The 17,942-nt window shown below is 43.6% G+C and overlaps 1 protein-coding gene across 16 annotated transcripts in view; it reads left to right on the plus strand.

Annotated features, from left to right (window-relative positions):
• Window positions 1–17,942, plus strand: part of tns1b (tensin 1b) — a gene marked incomplete at its 5' end in the record, with an annotated part of 183,720 nt that overhangs the window by 157,159 nt on the left and 8,619 nt on the right. For 7 of the 16 annotated variants that reach the window (XM_080498037.1, XM_080498028.1, XM_080498040.1 and 4 more), the window contains 8 exons: window positions 3,497–4,966; window positions 6,680–6,760; window positions 11,153–11,346; window positions 11,436–11,574; window positions 14,437–14,487; window positions 14,892–14,987; window positions 16,589–16,763; window positions 16,894–17,936. In XM_080498037.1, coding sequence (XP_080354163.1) covers window positions 3,497–4,966; window positions 6,680–6,760; window positions 11,153–11,346; window positions 11,436–11,574; window positions 14,437–14,487; window positions 14,892–14,987; window positions 16,589–16,763; window positions 16,894–17,936 — 3,249 coding nt within the window. The remainder of the gene's footprint in view (window positions 1–3,496; window positions 4,967–6,679; window positions 6,761–11,152; window positions 11,347–11,435; window positions 11,575–14,436; window positions 14,488–14,891; window positions 14,988–16,588; window positions 16,764–16,893; window positions 17,937–17,942) is intronic. The other 9 variants (XM_080498042.1, XM_080498041.1, XM_080498034.1 and 6 more) reach the window with 5 other exon arrangements.

A 17,942-nucleotide genomic window follows, 5' to 3' on the forward strand; every position in this document is an offset into this window, starting at 1 on the left:
ATTATGGGGCTGGAACGAATAAAGCAGTGGTGTCGAACTCATTTCAGTTCAGGGGTCACATCCAGCACAATTTCATCTTGAATGGGCCGGACAAGTATAATAGTGCCATAATTATCTTTAAATTCAAACTTTAAAGTTTTTTCTTTGTTGTGGCGCAGGGTATATGTGATAAAAATGTTGATATTTTCACAAAACTAAACCAGAGAGAATTACTATAGTTTCAACAATAATCCAATTTCAATTAAACCTTCTGGTGCAAAATACAGTGAAATGTCTTAAAGACTTCACCTGTAGCTGTTGCATCATGGGTGTTTTTACAAACGCACCCCAACAGCATGGCTTTCCACTAATCCTAAGTTTAAAAATCTGTTTTCTTTGAAAATTTTACAATTTGCTTGATGGTTTAACAAACCAGACTGGAGCCTCTTGTGGTCCAGTTTTGGCCCACGGGCTTTATGTTTGACACTCCTGGAATAAAATGAGTGTATCAAAACAAACAAGGGACTCGATGTGTGAGAGATACAGTAACTGCATCGGTTGGAATTCTTTACCATACATGTTTTTTTTTTTGTTTTGTTCTTTCTTAAAATGAATATAACTCAATTCTGATGCAAAAGTTGCATGTTTAACAGACACAACCACAATTGTGGATGGTGTAATCATAATTAAGTCAACATTTCTACTGATTGTTGTTTGATAAGAGGATTGAAGAACATTTGCTTTACTGCTGTGAACACTCCTGCCATTTGGAACCTTTACCATTTTACTTCACATACTCTACACAACACAGACCTGGGGTATTTTTCAGTCACTCAAAATGTTCTGTTTTCGCCATCTGTCTGCAGCAGGGTGGAGTTTTCTCCCGCGTGCTCGCTTTGAGAGAGCTTGTTAAATGAGTGTTGCTGGACCGAGTAGCTCTTTCCATTACACTAGTGTTTTTGACTGTGTACTCATGTCACTTAAAATTGATTTTTCTTTTCTTATGGATTTTAGGGGATGCTTCAAATTTTTGTGAGCGGTGATCAAATTTTACTGTGAAAGGGCCTTCTTAAGGCTATTGGACACATGCCTCATAACAAGCTGTGCATCAAGGAAGTCGGTGATGTGTCCTTCCATCAAACTTCACACTCTGTGGAATTTAGTGGCTCATTACGCCCCCACCCACCCATCTCTCCCATGCGCCATCAGACAGGCTGTTGTGATAGACCTCCCACATATCCACACACAGTGGGGGCAGCTTTTAGACCAGTGTGAGCCACGGCAGCAACAGAAGCAGCTCTCCGGCTAGACAGAAAACTATTCAGGAGAAGGGAGGAGGAGGAGGAGGAGGAGGAGAAGGGACTCGAGCCAAAACCAACTCCTAACTGCAGTTGTAATCCTTTACGTCCCACCCCCGGGGCTCCTCTGCCGGGCTTTTCCCCCCCACGCTCATCTTCGGACAGCGCAGTCGTCCGCTGCGCACACAGGTAGGGAAACATCCTACAGGAAGTGCTTTGAGGTGTTGTCGCTGAGGATGTGACAGATCAGGTGAACGTGAAGTTAGTGAAATGGAGAAAGTGAGCAGGGCTCTTCTTTCATGACTTATGTCTATGTTTGTCGACATGACTAGTGCACTAAGGCTGTGTCTACATGTTGATACTCACTTGGTACTTGAGCTGTTTGATGAGTGATGTTACTCGATTTGGAGGCTTGTCTGTCACCAGCTAACTTTTTATAAGAGAAAACATTGGGGATTTTCATACTGGGGTGTTGAGACTCCGACCCCCGAACCCCAAGTCCTAGGAGAATATGGACTGGGAGTCATGACTCTCTGGAGGCCGCCATTGTTGTTATTGTCCATCTGTATGTGCAGAAGAAATACTTACCATGGCTGTTGTGTGCATGTGCAGCATTTCCGTCTTGGTCGAGACGGGAGCGATTCATTTTCGAAAAGTTCCACATTCTGACTTGTTTCCAAACAGTTGTTGTGTAAACGGATACCAAAATTCAACAAAAGTTTCCAATTTTCACATGAAAAATTGGTTGTGTTTGTCCTGTCCACCAGCAAAACAAAGTAAACCGTAAACAGATTAGTCGCAGAAAACATTGGGCGTTTAATTTTTTTTTTCTTGGAACTGTCAGCCGCTGGATTTGTTTCCACCAGTCTGAAAGGCACAGCCACGACAGCGCGCCGTTCCATTGGCAAGTTGCCTCGGGCGAGTCGAGGAGACCTTGCAGTGCCCAACCTCGTGTACGCCCACTGAGATCCATTACAGAGCCCTGTATTCACTAAAGCAGAGATGGAGATATCCATAAGTTACAGAGACACAGACCACTTCTTTGTGCAGCTTCTTTCATTGACTTGTTCCTCAGGACATGCCTCATTAGGGGTTATGATGTATTTAATACGTGAAGAGAACTTGTCAATGTTGTAACTAAATTGTGTTTTTTTCACATTACGTCATCCAAAACTTTAGATTTGATGATATAAAAACACTGATAAATCAGTGTGAAGTAGAGCACTGGTTTGGCTCAATGAGAGAGGAAAAACTTGTTTGTAAGCTTGCGTTATAGATGACATACTGCATGTGTGTGTTTCAACCTTCTCAGTGGGAATCATGGTATGTTTTGTTTTGCTTTGGGTTTCATGGGCCAGGAAAAGCCTCCAGGCCTTCCTCATTCAGTGAGGTGGATTTTCCAGTGATGACTAAATTCTCCTGATTGGGGCAACCCGCTTCCTCTTTATGGGACTCAGTTGTGACTGTGCCTGAATCCACCATGTGTTCATGTTTTGTTCAGCAATGCATCTTGATGTTACAAACAAATTAATATTAATTCAATGATTTAATTTATTTTTAATTTAAAAGAAGACTCTGTTCAAAAAAATGTTTTGTTTTCACCTTTTTTTTTTATTTCCATGACCCATTTCTCTCAGATGGCATGCATTAAATGCTGCTGGCATGAGAAAATACATCGCAGGTTGCTGTGATTTCATAGTTTATTCCACTTAGTGTGCCGCACAGACCCTGCTCATTTCCTGAAGCTGGTAGAATAGGTGGATCTGAGCCAGTGTTTAATTTCAGTGCAGCTGCTTGGGTCGTGCCCACAACTTCTCCTGATAGCCACATTTCTCTTCAATGGTTCACTGCACTTTTAAATGTTTTAATGAATCCCAAAGAGGTCAATGACAGAATAATTTGTGTCTTGTTTGTGATAAAAAGCAACATATTTAATCAGTTTTCTACGCTGATTACTCTACACTAATATACTGTATCAGTTACTGTAATGTATACTGATACGTATGAGTTTATTACCAGAACTATAATGTCTTATGTTCAGTCTGTTAAACACTGAATATTTTCAATTCATCCAAACTTTATCTTCAGATATTACAGGTATCCAAGCCACACTGTGGTTCTAACGAAACTTGGACTTAAAGTGATGTTGACAAGCAAAGCTTTGGTGGTTAACATGTTATCCATTTCTAACAAGACTTTGTCATCCCTCTTTCTTCCAGAAGTTATCCATACCGAAGGACCTCTGGACGGCAGCCTCTACGCCAAAGTTCGCAAAAAGGAATCCGTTGAGGGAACAGTCACATCGAATGGCCTCCCGCCCACTGCTGTGGAACATGCCCTGCCAGCAGTTGACCACGCATTGTCAGTGAGCAGCGACTCGGGAAACTCCACCGCCTCCATTAAAACCGACCGCACCGATGAAGTGGCAGCAGCTCCTCAGGCTTCCACGGTGAGCCAGGCACACATTCCTGGAGGCGAGGAGTTACCTGCAGTCCCTCACCAAACCGTCCAACAGCCCATCAGTCTCCAGGAGAAGAAGGAGCTCGAGCAGCTGCTGAGTGGGTTGGAGGGGCCCATGCACCGACAGGACTACCTGTCCACCCCAACGTCTGCTGTTGGGGGGATGCTTCACTTGGTGCCTGCTCAGGTCCATGTTAATGGACACACCAGCGCTGACCGCGAAACCGATATTTTAGATGATGAGCTGCCTAACAGTCAAGAGGGCAACAGCGTGGACAGTCTCGGGACGTTCTCCTCCACGGATGGTCGGGCTACCCCGGCTGACCTCTACTATCAGTCTGGGTCACTCATCAATGGCCAAGACCACGTGCCATATCTAGAGCACAGCATCCCAGAAAAGCCTCTGGATACCACCCAATCACGTTTTGGTATGTCGGAAAAACCTGTCACCGCGAACCAAAGTGATCTCACGAGTAACTACATGACGACGCAGAACGGCAGCATGTACCGCTCTCATTCGTTTGGGGCGGAGCCAAAGTCCATGCCACCAGCTCCCGCCCGCACCACGAGTAGCAGGGAAGCCGTCCAGCGTGGTCTCAATGTTTGGCAGCGGTTTGGTGTACCCGAGGAGCCCGTAACTGAAGGCCTGACCTTCAGTCCACCTCCGTCTGTCGCTGCACTGCCTAGCCACCACAGCCTGCCACAGTTCCCGCAACGCACCAGCGCCTCCCAGCAGGAGATCGAGCAATCCATTGAGACCCTTAATCTTCTCATGTTGGACCTGGAACCAAGTCACACACTGGTGACAAAATCCCAAAGTGCGCCATTGCGGGAAAACAATGTTGTGACCACACAGCCGTCCTTCTCCCAGACACAAACCAGGCCCTCCTACCAGGCCGACGATGCCATCCACACCCACTTCTCTGGCCCAGCGTCCGGCCACGTCAGCCATTCTTTACCATCCCAGATGTCACCCGGAATGCCGGGCACGCCAGAACCTGCACCTGTTCAGGTTCCCTACATGTCTGACACAAGTGCAACTAGTATCTCTTCACAAATCCCACTTGCTGTCGGTGGTCATCTTCAGCTGACGTCCAACTACCCATCGTCCACGCTGCAGCAGTCTGTGTCCGAGTTCCAGAGTGGTCCGAGTGGTGCATCCCAGGCGAGAGACAGCGAGCCCGATGAAGCCTTCAATGTAGAAGGTCTGGTGGCTCAAAGAGTGGCTGGTAAGATCAAATTAAGATAAATTCCATCATCTCCATTTTCGAACTGTGGTAGTTGGTTGTGTCTTCCAAGGCAGCTGTGTGATCTCACAGCTTTCTGTATAAGTTCATTGCAACATTTATATCCAAAAGCAATGAATCCGACATGCATTCAAAGACGGATCGATATTGGTTCCAAATGTCTCACTGAATTTATGGATCAAACTACCCTAACTATTAATATGTAGGGATGCATTTAACAGTAAAACCTGACCGATCTGTTGAACAGGAAACTATAACTTTCAATTGTGCCATGAATACCTACCTAACATAGTCACAAAGTCAAAGAAATCAAACAAAAAGGAACACTAAATGTATTAATTCTGTGTCATAATTACATCTGTAGTTTCAAATCACATCAAGTATGCAGGCCTACAAGAAGACAACACTTTATATACAGTTATTGTGTATTTCTAAAAGAAGGTAATGGTTCAATAAAGGGTAATCCTATTGTATTTGCTCTATTGGTGCACATTTTGGAGAAAAATACCATCCATACCATGATGTTTTCATCAACAAGCAGACTGACACCAGCATCTCTGAAGTCTCTTGACCTTTAAACAAACTGTTCAGTTAAAGTGTGATTGAAGCACAGACCAAAGATATCGTAAACTCATAACATGTGCTGAGGCTGTCTTCTTCATGCATGTGTTTACATTTCATAGCCAGCTGATAGCTCTTAGTTATCAATAATCCCCATTGTGTTTCTCAGAGTGCTGTTAGCGCAGCCCACTTTAGAATTGAGGGAATTATCTGCTTTGTATTACACAGAAAAGCCTCCAATTGGTTGTGCGCTGATATCGTACGTGTTTCTTAAGTAATAATGCTTTCTTACTGAAGAAAAGCTGTATCAGACTGAGCACGAAGTAACCCAGACCGTAGTGCAATCACTTCTGTTTTCCCGTGATAGTCCAGAACAAGGAACAACACTATCAGTGTGAACACAGACTAAGATTAGTCTCTAATCTTGGGTTGGACTCATCAATTCACATTCCACCCTTTTTCTGTTGACCACTCCAGATTTCTGTCATGAGTAATGACTTTTGGGATGTTTGTGTCGCTTTCCTTAAAAAAAAGAAAACACTTTCCCTAATATTACCTTTGGTACTTACTTTTCACATTGTTGTGGTATTGAATACAGGCCAGGTTGTTGCGTGGGGAGTACACGTTGAGCCGCGCACTGTATGCACATCTCTGTTGGAAAAGCACCGCTCTCCCTTTATCTCATTTCCTGAATGTCACCTCATCAGTCCCCATCACTCGGGCTCCAGCAGGAAACGTCCTCTCCAGTCCGACAGGTCGACTGTCCCGAGATAAGGCCGTCAGACATCCTCCAGAGCAGCAAGAAATGGAACAAAGTCAACATGAGATAACAGACAGCAGAATGAGCTTTTCCAGAATCAACAATAGTGTATTCGCTTCCTTTTACTGCCCTCTCAATGTAAAGCAACTGTTGTTTATAGTTTTTCTGAGGTAAAATGTCCACACGAGACCTTCCATTGAGACTTATTTAGTGACAGAAATAGTCCGATGCTGATTCCAGCCTTTGGAACGAGGAATAAGCATCAGTTTCCTTCCTGTTCTTCTCTCCTTGTTCGAAGTGATACCTCATCTTCTGTCTGTTTCAGTTTTATCCTCATCGTTCTCCTTCCTTTCACCGCTCATCTCTTTACCCAGAGTACTCGGCTCGGGTCCAACGTGTCATCCCCAGCATGACCTCTTCTCAGTCTGAGCATCGTCGTTCTCACTCCGTCTTGGGTTGGTTCTCCCATCCTGTGTGAAGAGACACTCCAGATTAAAAGGACAGCCTTTTTTTGAGTGTTTCTCCACCCGTGTATGTGTGTGTGTGTGTTTCTGCTTTGCTTTGTAGTGCAGTGAACCTTTGCTTTATGGCTTCTTGTTTGTTGTGTCACTTCCTCCCTTTTGCCCTTGGATTTCTCTCCGTCGTCATCGAGCAGCATCATCATCGAACTAACCACTATTACGTCCCTTCACATACAATCACCCGTCTTTCCTGTTTGGTCTGAGTTGCAGTTTTCTTCTTCAAGGTTGTCGAATTACCCCAGCTGCGGCGTAGAGGGTACAGAAAAGAAAGAATTTTTTTTTTTAAATTGGTTAATGTTAAAGTTTCACAAGAAATGAGACAGGAGAAGCAACAAAGGAGGCTCTGTCCCTTGCCAGGAGAGTGCATGTCACAAGATCCGCTTTGCCAAACTCCGCGAACAATACCAAGGCCAGGATACACTGGCTTCATTCAAGCCAGCTTTTTTTTTTCACTCACACTATTTTCAAGATTTACAAAGCCAGACAAAAGCCACCAAATGTAAGAGAGAGACCACAGTCCTAGTTGGAAACATCACTAAAGCCTGATGTGTCCGCTGAGAGTCGCTGACCGCAATGTAGACGGGACTATTGTGGGGAAGGGGGCCAGTCTGGCCTCTTCGCCACAGATGGCAGTGAACTTTTGCAGTGATGCAACACTACGTCAAATTTAAACATCGGTGTTGTAAAGCCACAGTAAAGCTCTAATGAGATTATATCTGCAGTCATACAGACATTTATATACTGCCTGACCTTCAGAGAAAAGTCGCTGCACAGCTTTTTTTTTCCCCCCTAAGCGGATCATAAAGAATTTGAAACCACCTACGACATGAAAAAGAGGGGAACAGAAAGTTTCCAGACTCCTTTGGTCTTTTGCACTATGAGAGTGTGGAAAGTGTTTGTGGAAGGAATTATGATCCTATTTGTGCAGGTAGGAGGAATCTTAGAGTAAGTGAATTGAATCGAGGTCATGATCAATCACAGTTAACCTCTTTGACTCAACTAGGGATGCACCGATTCCACTATTTTAAAGGAAGACTTCACGTATGAGTGGTAACTTTTAGTAAAGACCTAGTACCGATACAAATATTTCTGAAATGCCATTAAGTCTAATTCATACTCCACATGGAAAAAATATGCGAAGGCTATAAAGGTTTTCTGTTTTCACTGGGAAATGTTGTGTATGTTGTGTTGAAGTGGCACTCTGAGCCGGCTAACAATCAGTTTATTGTATATTTAGATCCGTTAATACATCCCAGCTGCCGTAGAAAGATGTTGCTTACAGACATTTTTCATGTTGCTTTCAGTAAAACTGAGCTAGGTCAAGGTAGATAAGGATCTTCTCCTCCGTTTAACAGTAGTTTAATGTGATTGTTACTGCTAAAGCACTAATTGGTGAATAGGGTGAACATTTCGATTGGTTTCAATAGAGTTTTTCAGGAATGCACTCTGCTTGGTTATACCTTAAATGACCTCTCGCTTGCAGGTGGGTACATTTGGAAAGTATGACTTTATTTCCTGGAAGAAAATAAAAACCCACGGGATCACCTATCGGATTTATGTTTTTAGACTCTTCGCCACGATAACTAGCTTTTAAATAGTTGAGAAATAGGAGATTGAGAGAGCAAAAAAAAAAAAGTCACCACAAGGGATTACCAGGCTTACCAGCTGTGAGCCATTAGCCGTCACCAGGACAACAGCATAGTGTTTGACGGCGCTGCAGAGCATTGCATCCTGGGTACATCTGGTTTGGAGTTTCTGGGCTGGTGTGATGGTCGGTGTGTTTTCTGTTTTTCTGGGGTGTGGACTGCATTCACTTCAAGGTGTTGTTGAAAAGTTTTGAAGTTTTGCATCAGACAAGCATCCTGACAGGTGCCATAATTGGCTTTCTTTGACTACTTTCTGTTCATATAATGCGTGTAATAACAGCGATGATGAAAAAACGACACTTGGAAGGCTGTGTCGACATCTGGAGCAATTGTTCTTAAAACCCATTTAACACCTCTGATTTTTTTTATGTCAAGCGTGGCGATGGAAGCTTAACTGCATTCCTGACTGTTAAACTGTCAGATTACTACAGCTGCTATAATTCATTTTGTTTTCTCCCTGACTTTAGAGGGAAACAGAAGTGAATTGATGTCAATATTGTTACTGTTTCCACAACAGTCAGGATCACAGGGTGTGTCCGCATGTGCTGGTATACTTACAGAGGAATTTGCCAGCAATTAAAACAACAACAACAGAGCTTTATTACATTTAGAAGGTCACTATTATCTACTGTTTACAGTGTGTTGAAACGCAGATTAAAGGTACATTGTGCAGGACTTAGGTTTGGTCTTGTAATGCCACTTTGAGCTCAATTGACTGACTGTAAAAACGGGCACAAACATGAAATTGTTTGCACACAAATTTGGTAACATTCACTATTGTGTTCAACAGATGTGCAAAAATAATATAAGCTATTGATTTAGCATGTTAACAAGTGTATGCTAATAGATTAATGGACAATGTGATTTACTACAATCTGTTGTGTTGTTCATTAAACATTGAATCTGTCCATTTGGGCCCTGTTTACGTGACAACGATTTCATATGAAAACAAAATACTTTCATTGCGTTTTGTGTGTCCGTTTACATGACAATGGTGTTTGGAGTCACTTAAAACACAACATATTGAAAACGGCAACCAAGATGGAAGGTTTCAAAAACACCCCAAATCTGTTTACGTGGAAAATGGAGGAAATGCACCTTTTTGTAAAACGCTCCCTCATGGTGGAGACGGGTTGCTACTACACACAATGGCCATAGTAAATAGTTCTTCTGCACATGCTCAGTAGAACAATAAGAACAATGTTTGCTTCCGGAGTGTCATGACTCCCAGTCCATATTATCCCGGGGCTTGATAGTTTTATTTTGACAGTCACCATAATAACTATCCAACTTCCTCGTCTGTCCATAGGAATGCCCGTCTTCTTGTTATTGTTAATGTTTATAGTGTATTGTTCTCTGCATGTCTGATTTCCTTACAAACATTATCAATAGCGGAGACTCGTGGCCTGACTCCATCGCTTTTCCACCATTTCCTTGAGAACTGACATCGTTTTCAAAGTAAACACTAAACGTTTCTGCTACGAAAACTCAAATATTATGTGTTTTCACTTGAAACATTGTCCTGTAATCAGGGCCTTTTCACTCCAAGTAAATGAGACACAAATCAGTGAGATCACTTCTACAAAAAGATCGATGACAAACTTGCTCTCTATTTTAACTGGCTCATGAAGCGTTCGTAGCTAGCGAGCTGAGGTGACATATTGAGTTCAAGAAGTGTAAGCGGCAAGTAAGGACTGGGTAGCTAAACAATCGTATTGCACAAAGTGGTTTTTACAACTTAGCTTGCCTGCTTACCACATTGATCTCAACAGGTTTTTCTGCGTGTAGCTTATGGTCGTCGTGGATATTGTACTCTAAACATATAAGCATTTCACCTTTAAACAGTTACAGGCCACGGAAATGTGTAAATTCAACTCAAGACGCCGCCACATCTGGTTTGAACAAAAGTAATAAAAAAAAAAGATCTATAAGCTAGCATCAGGTCCCTCAAACATAATATGCATCCCGCTGTGTCAGAGGAAGAACTGGAAACATCAAGAAAGTTTTCAGAGAAGCCAGAGGGGGAACCGCCTGAGCACAAACACCCTCCCGTTTCCTAAACCCATTGTATTTTCCTTCTGTCTCTCAGTCACCTTCATCTCGTTCCAAAGTGCCTCTGGTAAATTTTTACACGGGCTTTGCAGCTTTGGCCAGCATTTCATGCTTTGCTTCTTCAAGTCTCCCATCAATAGTATCACATATGAGCTTTAAACAAAAAAAACCCTCTTAAATCAAATCCTGTTTGTTTTATGCTGCTCGATCTCTCAGCTCAAACCAGATTTACCAAAATCAGCTTACTGATCGCTTTGAGGTGCAGCCAGGACTGGCCACTTATGTGAGATAAGTAACATTTTAGAACGTATTGATGAAATAACACAGATCATTACTTTGCGTTGCACATCGCCAAGACTTCAACTCATGTTTCTCTGTTGAGAAAATCAATCTAAGAGATATCTTTTTGTAATGAATTGAAAGGTTTTCAACAATTCTTGTAACTTAAGGGCTTGAGTTTGATCTTGTTATTAACCTGCATGTTCGGTTTGAAATTCTGAAAGGCCTGCAGCCTTCTGCCAACGCGTGGCGATGTTGTATTTTTGCAGAGTGGACCCAGTGGCCTGTGCAGTATTAGCATCCAGTTACCATACAGCCGAATTGGTAACACTGTTCCACGTCATGCTAGGTGTCCAGGCCCGGGTCGTGTCCCTGGATGAGCCTTCGACCCTTCCCCGCCACCGCCTCACCAGTGACGGCCAGCAGCCGAACGGCCCCGATGACGGTCTGTCCCCAGAGGGTCCGCTTCGCTCCCCTGTTCGCTGCGTTTCTCCAGAGTTCGTCAACGCCATCGCTATGAACCCCGGAGGACGACCCAAAGAGGTAGAAAAACAGACATGTCAGCAGAAGGTTCTGCACCTTTTCTCCATCTTCAATGACACGAATTTGTCCAATCTTCTCCCCCACTTCAGAGAAATATGCACAGCTACCGAGAAGCCTTCGAAGAAATGGAAGGAGGTCCCATCAGTCCTACACCCACAGTTGGTGGTGAGGTGTTTCCCCAAACCCCTGCATTCCCCATCTCGCCGCAAACCCCTTACTTCAACCTGTGTAAGTCCCCCCTCCGGCTGACAGAGGGAACTGTGGAGCTCGGGCCTGAATAGATAATCAGAAATGTAGCTAATTTATATCATGACTGAAGAGATTAAGGGCTTGTTTATGTGACTTTTTCAAGTGAAAACGCAAAACTTTTTTGTGTTTTCTCAGTCCATTAACACAACTGTGCTCGAAAATGCAATTTTTTTTAAAACAACCACAACAATGTTTTCCTCCAGAGTGTCACAACTACCTGTCCATATTCTCCTGGGACTTGGTAGTTTTATAGTTGACAGTCACCATAAGAGCAATGCAACTTCATTGTCTGTCTCTACAAAATATCCATGTACTTGCCATTGAAAATGTTTATGGCGTGTTGTTCTTTGCGTGCTTGGTTTAGTGTGTGTAGCTTTGCTACGAAAACAAACAGCAACAATGACGCGTAGCTCCAACATGAAAACAAACATTGCTTTCAGCATTTTTGTAAACAGCCAAAAACGAGGGCTTTCTGGAATTTCTGCCCAACATTTGCAACCTCAAGCAAAAGAAATGCTCAGTTTTTCAAGGTTACCTGATAAAAGGAACCTGTTGAGAGAGCAATCAACTAATATATGACCCATTCACCAGAATGAAACATCAGCTTGGTAGAATAAATGTCTAGAAAGATTGTGCAATCCTCTTTTGTACCTTAGACAAACAAGGTTTTTTTTGCGGTTTTCTGGAGCCATCAGTGAGTAAAGTCAGTTATGAATAGAATTTTTAATAATGTAGTTTTATCACCCCTAAACTTTGTATTTTCCTTCACCTTCCTCAGACACATGTAGCTCCTTCCCCAACTGCAGTTGATGTTAAGTTTGTGCACGTGTTGCGCAGATTCATAAAACAGAACCTGGTTCACATGCAGCCTTATAAATCTGAGAAAAATAATGTCATTGCATTTTTGGGCACAGTTTTCAGCGATAAATCTGCACATCAATAATTGTTTTATACATCTGGCCTCAGGTGTTCGAGGGCAATTTTTTAGAAAAGTGACGTTCATGATATAAACTGCATGTTCAAACAGCCAAACCAATAGGAAGCACTTGAGAAGAGGTCAGAGAATGTAAACCTGTTATCAGACAATGTCATTATAGATAACTTTTTGACAATAGACATGAACGACCCCGTTTTCAGTCAAGTATTTAAAGTGAGGATACTTGGTGATTTTAATTATGTTCTTTCTTTTGTGAGAATTTGGTTGCAATAGTGAAGTTACTCAGCATTTGTCCACCTGGACACATGAGTTTTTTAAAGTTATATTGGAGAGTTGTGATTTAGAGTCACTCCCATGTCCACAGATTGAGTTTCAACACTTTATTATTTGGTTGTTGTATTTTTTTTTTTAATATAACTGATATTTTCAAAGTTAAACTTTGTGGAACCAAGCAGAGAATTGTGCACGAGTAGAAGTAATTTATTTATTCATTAACTTCGGGGTTAATAGAGAAAAACGGGGTTTTCTTGTTATATCAAAAGATGATTCATGCGAATGATTCAACACCCATTGAACACAGTTAGGGACAAATATCTGCACACTTGACAACCCCCTCCCTCCTCCTCTGTGTCTCTCATGAACTCTTTGTGAAAACAAGAGTGGAGGATTAGGTAACGTCTTTTTTTTGCCAGCTCTACCAGTGACCTCATCCAGTCCTCGTGCCTATCTCCCCCAGGGTACGGCCATAAAAGTTAGTCATAAAGAGGCAAGCTGTATTTTTAACACCCATCTTGTGTCGTAACATCGTCCCTTCCTCTTAAAGTAGGAACACTGAGTGTCCAGTCAGAAGCGGACCAGATTCTCCTACAAGTTATTGTTTGTCACAGAATGTTCTTTAACGACAAAACTATTGCTTTAAGTGGGAATTTTGATTCTCTAACAACAGTTTTGCAGTTATTGACAAAACTGGACAAAAGGTGCCGGTTTGCTATGGGATCAGTTTATGTGACACCAAATTACTTTCCCACGATACTGTCTTCTGACATACCACACACAAACAGCCGAGGGTAAAGGTGGGGCATCAAGCTTTCAAGCACAAAAGAATTGGTTGGGATTCTTTGGTAAGTGGACGATGCACCGTTCTCCACCGGAGTTCCACTGTCCCGCGACGTCAGCCATCCCGCCCCGCCCCCTTTCCCCCTGTCGCCCGAGTGAACCCCCCCTCACCTATCACTTATCACAGTCTTGCACCGCTTTAGCATGAGATCCACACGAGAGCAGCACGTTCACCTCAAAGTGGCGAACCCATCGCAGCCTGCCTGCTGATTAAAGCAGACACGATGAGCGGGTGAAACCCGGGCTCTTTGAAGCGCCCTCGCCACTATCTCCAAACTTCTGCTCTGTCAGCAGCTGCTGCTCTCTGTGGAGCTGCTGTTATCCATGTTTGGGTTCCTGTTTGCTGCCTTTTTTCACTGCAACCAGCACCCTGGCTCCTTCCCCTCACCACTCAGCCATTCGTGTCTTGTTCTTTGACACTTAATGTTGAGGTGTGTCTTTGTTGCCTTGAGTTTTTACCTCACAAGGGTATATGTCAGGAGTGTCAAACACGTCTTAGTTGAGGGGCTGCATGCAGCCCTGTTTCATCTCCAGTGGGCTGGACCAGTAAAATAGTGCCATAATAACCTTCAAAATTTAATTTGAGAATTTTTCTTTGATGTGGCGCCTTATGTTTGACACCCCTGGTATATGTGTTCAAGCTGGATGGGAAAAAGCAGAATTTGTGTTTTGAGGAAGAAGATCGATTCATATAATGGAAAGTCACTACAGATACAAACAGTTGGAGTGTTTATACTAATGATGGATTCGTGCTTTGTGGCAATTCCCTCCATCATCTTCCCCTCCAGTCCTAATAAAGCAGAGATGGAGTCATGGCAATGACATTATGACAAAATACAGTAAGGAATTCAAAGGTAAAGCATCTAGAGATGTGTTTGGAAGTGTAACATTAGTCCAGTTTGACCCAGCTCTGCTTTGATGAAATGCACCACCGGAGGTCTGCTTCATTGTGATTGGTCACGTGCATGTTTTGCCCATCCCATGAGAGCATGAGGCATGCACACACCCTGTTTGTTGTGTTTTGTGTAATCTTGTGATGATATATCTTGACAGCTCTTTACCTGTTTGTACTTGTATAGCATAAAGGATAGCATACAAAAATCAGGATAAAATATATATATTTGCATGTTACATGTAAGTTGCCTTACCATTTCATTTTCCCAGTGCATCTGCAGGTAGCAGCTGTCAGGATATCTTTGATTATATGATGGTTCATGGTGATGATGGTCTGTTTTCTCTTCAGGTCGGTCCCCTCCTGGTCTCGCTAAGACTCCGCTGTCAGCTCTGGGTTTGAAGCCCCACAACCCCGCAGAAATCCACCTCAATCAAACTGGCTCAGGTTGGTTGTGCCACTCTTATTTGGTTAAAAAAAATATCTGCATTGGTTCTCTGACCTTTCGCGTCTCTAAAACTTCAATGGAAAGTATAACTGTTCCTGCAAAGACACCCCCCCCTCAACACCAAGCTGAGTAAATACAGCGCTGTGTATAGATTTTATGTCCAAGCTCCCTTGTTGTACCTTTGTTCGTTCACAATACTTTGCCTCTCTGGATTATCTCCAATGATGCTCTACAGATGATGAGAGCAGTGAGGGTGAGGAAGGTAAGACTATTGTTGTGAAACGTCTTAGATCTTCACTGAGTGTGTTTACATGGACTTGAGTGTCTCAGCAATCATCAAGGTTTCTGAAGTAGAGTAGTTGTATTCATGCACAGAAAAAACAAGGTATCTTGACCTTAAGAACCTTGTACCTTTGTACCTTTACTACGAATCATTTAAAGTAGGTCACTGTTGCATGTATACACCTTACTCTGTACTATCTGGACGCTGTTGGCTACCTGCACAGGTTGTACCATTGCATGCTCTTGTCTTGTGACCAATTAAACATTCAGATGAACCAGTCTTAGTTGTATATCTGTATTCATATAAGTCACTTAGACCATAGAACTACAAGAGGCCTGTGTTGTAATTTGAACTTTATAAATAGATCATGTCCGATCAAGGGCAAATCTCTCGACATGGTGAATGTTCACAATTTGTTAATGGTCTTCTGATCATGAGACACACAAAACCTTCTCAGTTTGAAACACAAAAGATAGCTTTCTTATCCTCCTATATCATGGTTGGAAATTTGACACACACCCAAACACGTCGGTGTCCATGGATAAAAAAGTGATTTCAGCACACTGTCCATTTTACCTTCTTGGGAATCAGCTCTTGTTGTTGTGTTTATAGCTGGAGCAGACGCCATATGATGATGTGCAGCGATATGTCTGAACAAGATTACCTCAGGCAGTCTCTGGCCACACAAGCCTGACTATAGCCATCCACAAACCTGGTCCACTGTGTGAGGGAAGACTGCAGATTGAAAGCCAACATCAAAGACATCGCCACTATCTTGTTTCTGGGATGGCTAAAATCACACTTTGTATATGTACCCAATTGAACGGGACCACTTTTTGGTGTATGTGCCTGACTAATGAATGTGCTGCAATTGCTTTAACTGTTAAAAAAAGTCCCACATTTACAACCAGTAATTAAGATAATAGAACTAGTTGGTTTTGTAAGCATCTCAAACAACTGTGCAAATAGATGGCAGCAATCAGCTCCCAGCCACCTGCATGAGAATGATCAAAACTGGGATGATCCTGCTCAGTGGAAAACTCGAGTCCATATAAACACCCTGAATCACTCATAAGTTTTTAATTTTCTCCACCCCATATTTCCAGACTTTCAGTTGCACTCCACCTACACATCACGTGTGGAGAAACCATTCTCATTTAGTGTTATTTGTTTGGAAAATTCACAACCGCTTTCATGTAACAATCCAGTTATGTCCACTCAACAATTGCTTACAATGAGGTACCAAAAGTGATGAATCATCACAAACAGTAAGGCTGTTGTAAATGTATGGTGATATGGCTTTTGTTTTATTTCCAGCACCGAGGAGTTACGTAGAGTCGGTGGCGAGAGCGGCAGGTGCGGAGCCTCCTTCATCGCCTCGGAGCGTTAGTCCTCCAGGAGATTCTGCAAGGCAGCAACGGAGTCCAAGTTCCACCACCCACACATTGAACCCACCTCTGTCCAGCAGCAGTCCCATCCAGAGCTCACAGAGGTCAGTAAAATACATGGTGCTCTATCATTTTTTCATTTCAGAGCTGCAAAAACTTACTTAGTACTTAGATGAAAGCTTTACGGACCTCTGAACAACTTTGTCTAAAGAGTTACTCTTTTTTTTTTTCCAGTGAGCACCCATTAGTGGAGAGCAGCGTTAGCACTCCTTCCCAACCCACTACTGATTCTGGGTTCCGCTCCCAGGCTACAGAGAGTGCCTACCCCACACCCACCCCATCATATCAAGCCATGATCACCCCCACTTCTTCCTACCTGGATTCTAGCTCCCCAACCTCTTCCTATCTTGGAACTGCGACACCCACAATGTCCTACCTTGGTCCCAGCACTCTCCTGAGTAACTACGTGGTCTCGGATCCAAGCCCACCAAATTCAGAGCGTACTCAGATCACACTTGGCCAAGCAAAACCCCACCCACAGTACCAGACAAACATTTTGGGCTCTACCCATGATCCTGTCTTCCAGCAGCGTCCGAGTGCTGGTCACGGTGTCTCCATAATGAGCCAGCAAACAGTCCCAGCTAATGGCTTTGACATGGTCATGTCAGCTCATGCTGGAAGTCCCATCCTCAGTCGTCGTCCGTCTCAGGGAGCTCAAGGCAGCCCAGTCCTTAGCAAACAGGCCTCATTTGGACAGGGGCTCCAGCAGAGTCCGGTCCTCAGCAGACACCCATCTCTGGGTCAGGCTATTCACAGCAGCCCTGTGCTCAGCCGACAGCCATCCATTACACATGCTCAAGGAAGTCCGGTGCTGGGCCGGCATCCATCTGTTTCACAGATGTCTCAGAGAAGCCCCAGTTTAGATCGTCACCCCATGCACAGTGGTTACACCACACCGGATGAAAGACACGGGAACCTCTCTCGACAGAGCAGCTCTTCGGGCTATCAAGGACCACCCACCCCCTCCTTCCCCATCTCCCCTGCAAGCTACCCTGATGGGGGAATGATGGGAACGGGTGTAGGGTTCAGGCAGGGCAGCCCAGCCCCTGGTTTCCAACCCCAGCTGCCGGAAAAGAGGCGGATGTCGAGTGGCGATCGACCAAACGGCGCCCTGTCCTACGGCACGCTGAATGGGAAGGTGTTGTCCCCGATGAGCGGAGGAAGTACTCCGAGCTACTTCCACACCCTGTCTGACTTCTCGAGGTTCACTATACCCGGTAAGG

The sequence above is a fragment of the Blennius ocellaris genome (genome assembly GCF_963422515.1).
Source record: "Blennius ocellaris genome assembly, chromosome: 6".
Lineage (NCBI taxonomy): Eukaryota > Metazoa > Chordata > Actinopteri > Blenniiformes > Blenniidae > Blennius > Blennius ocellaris.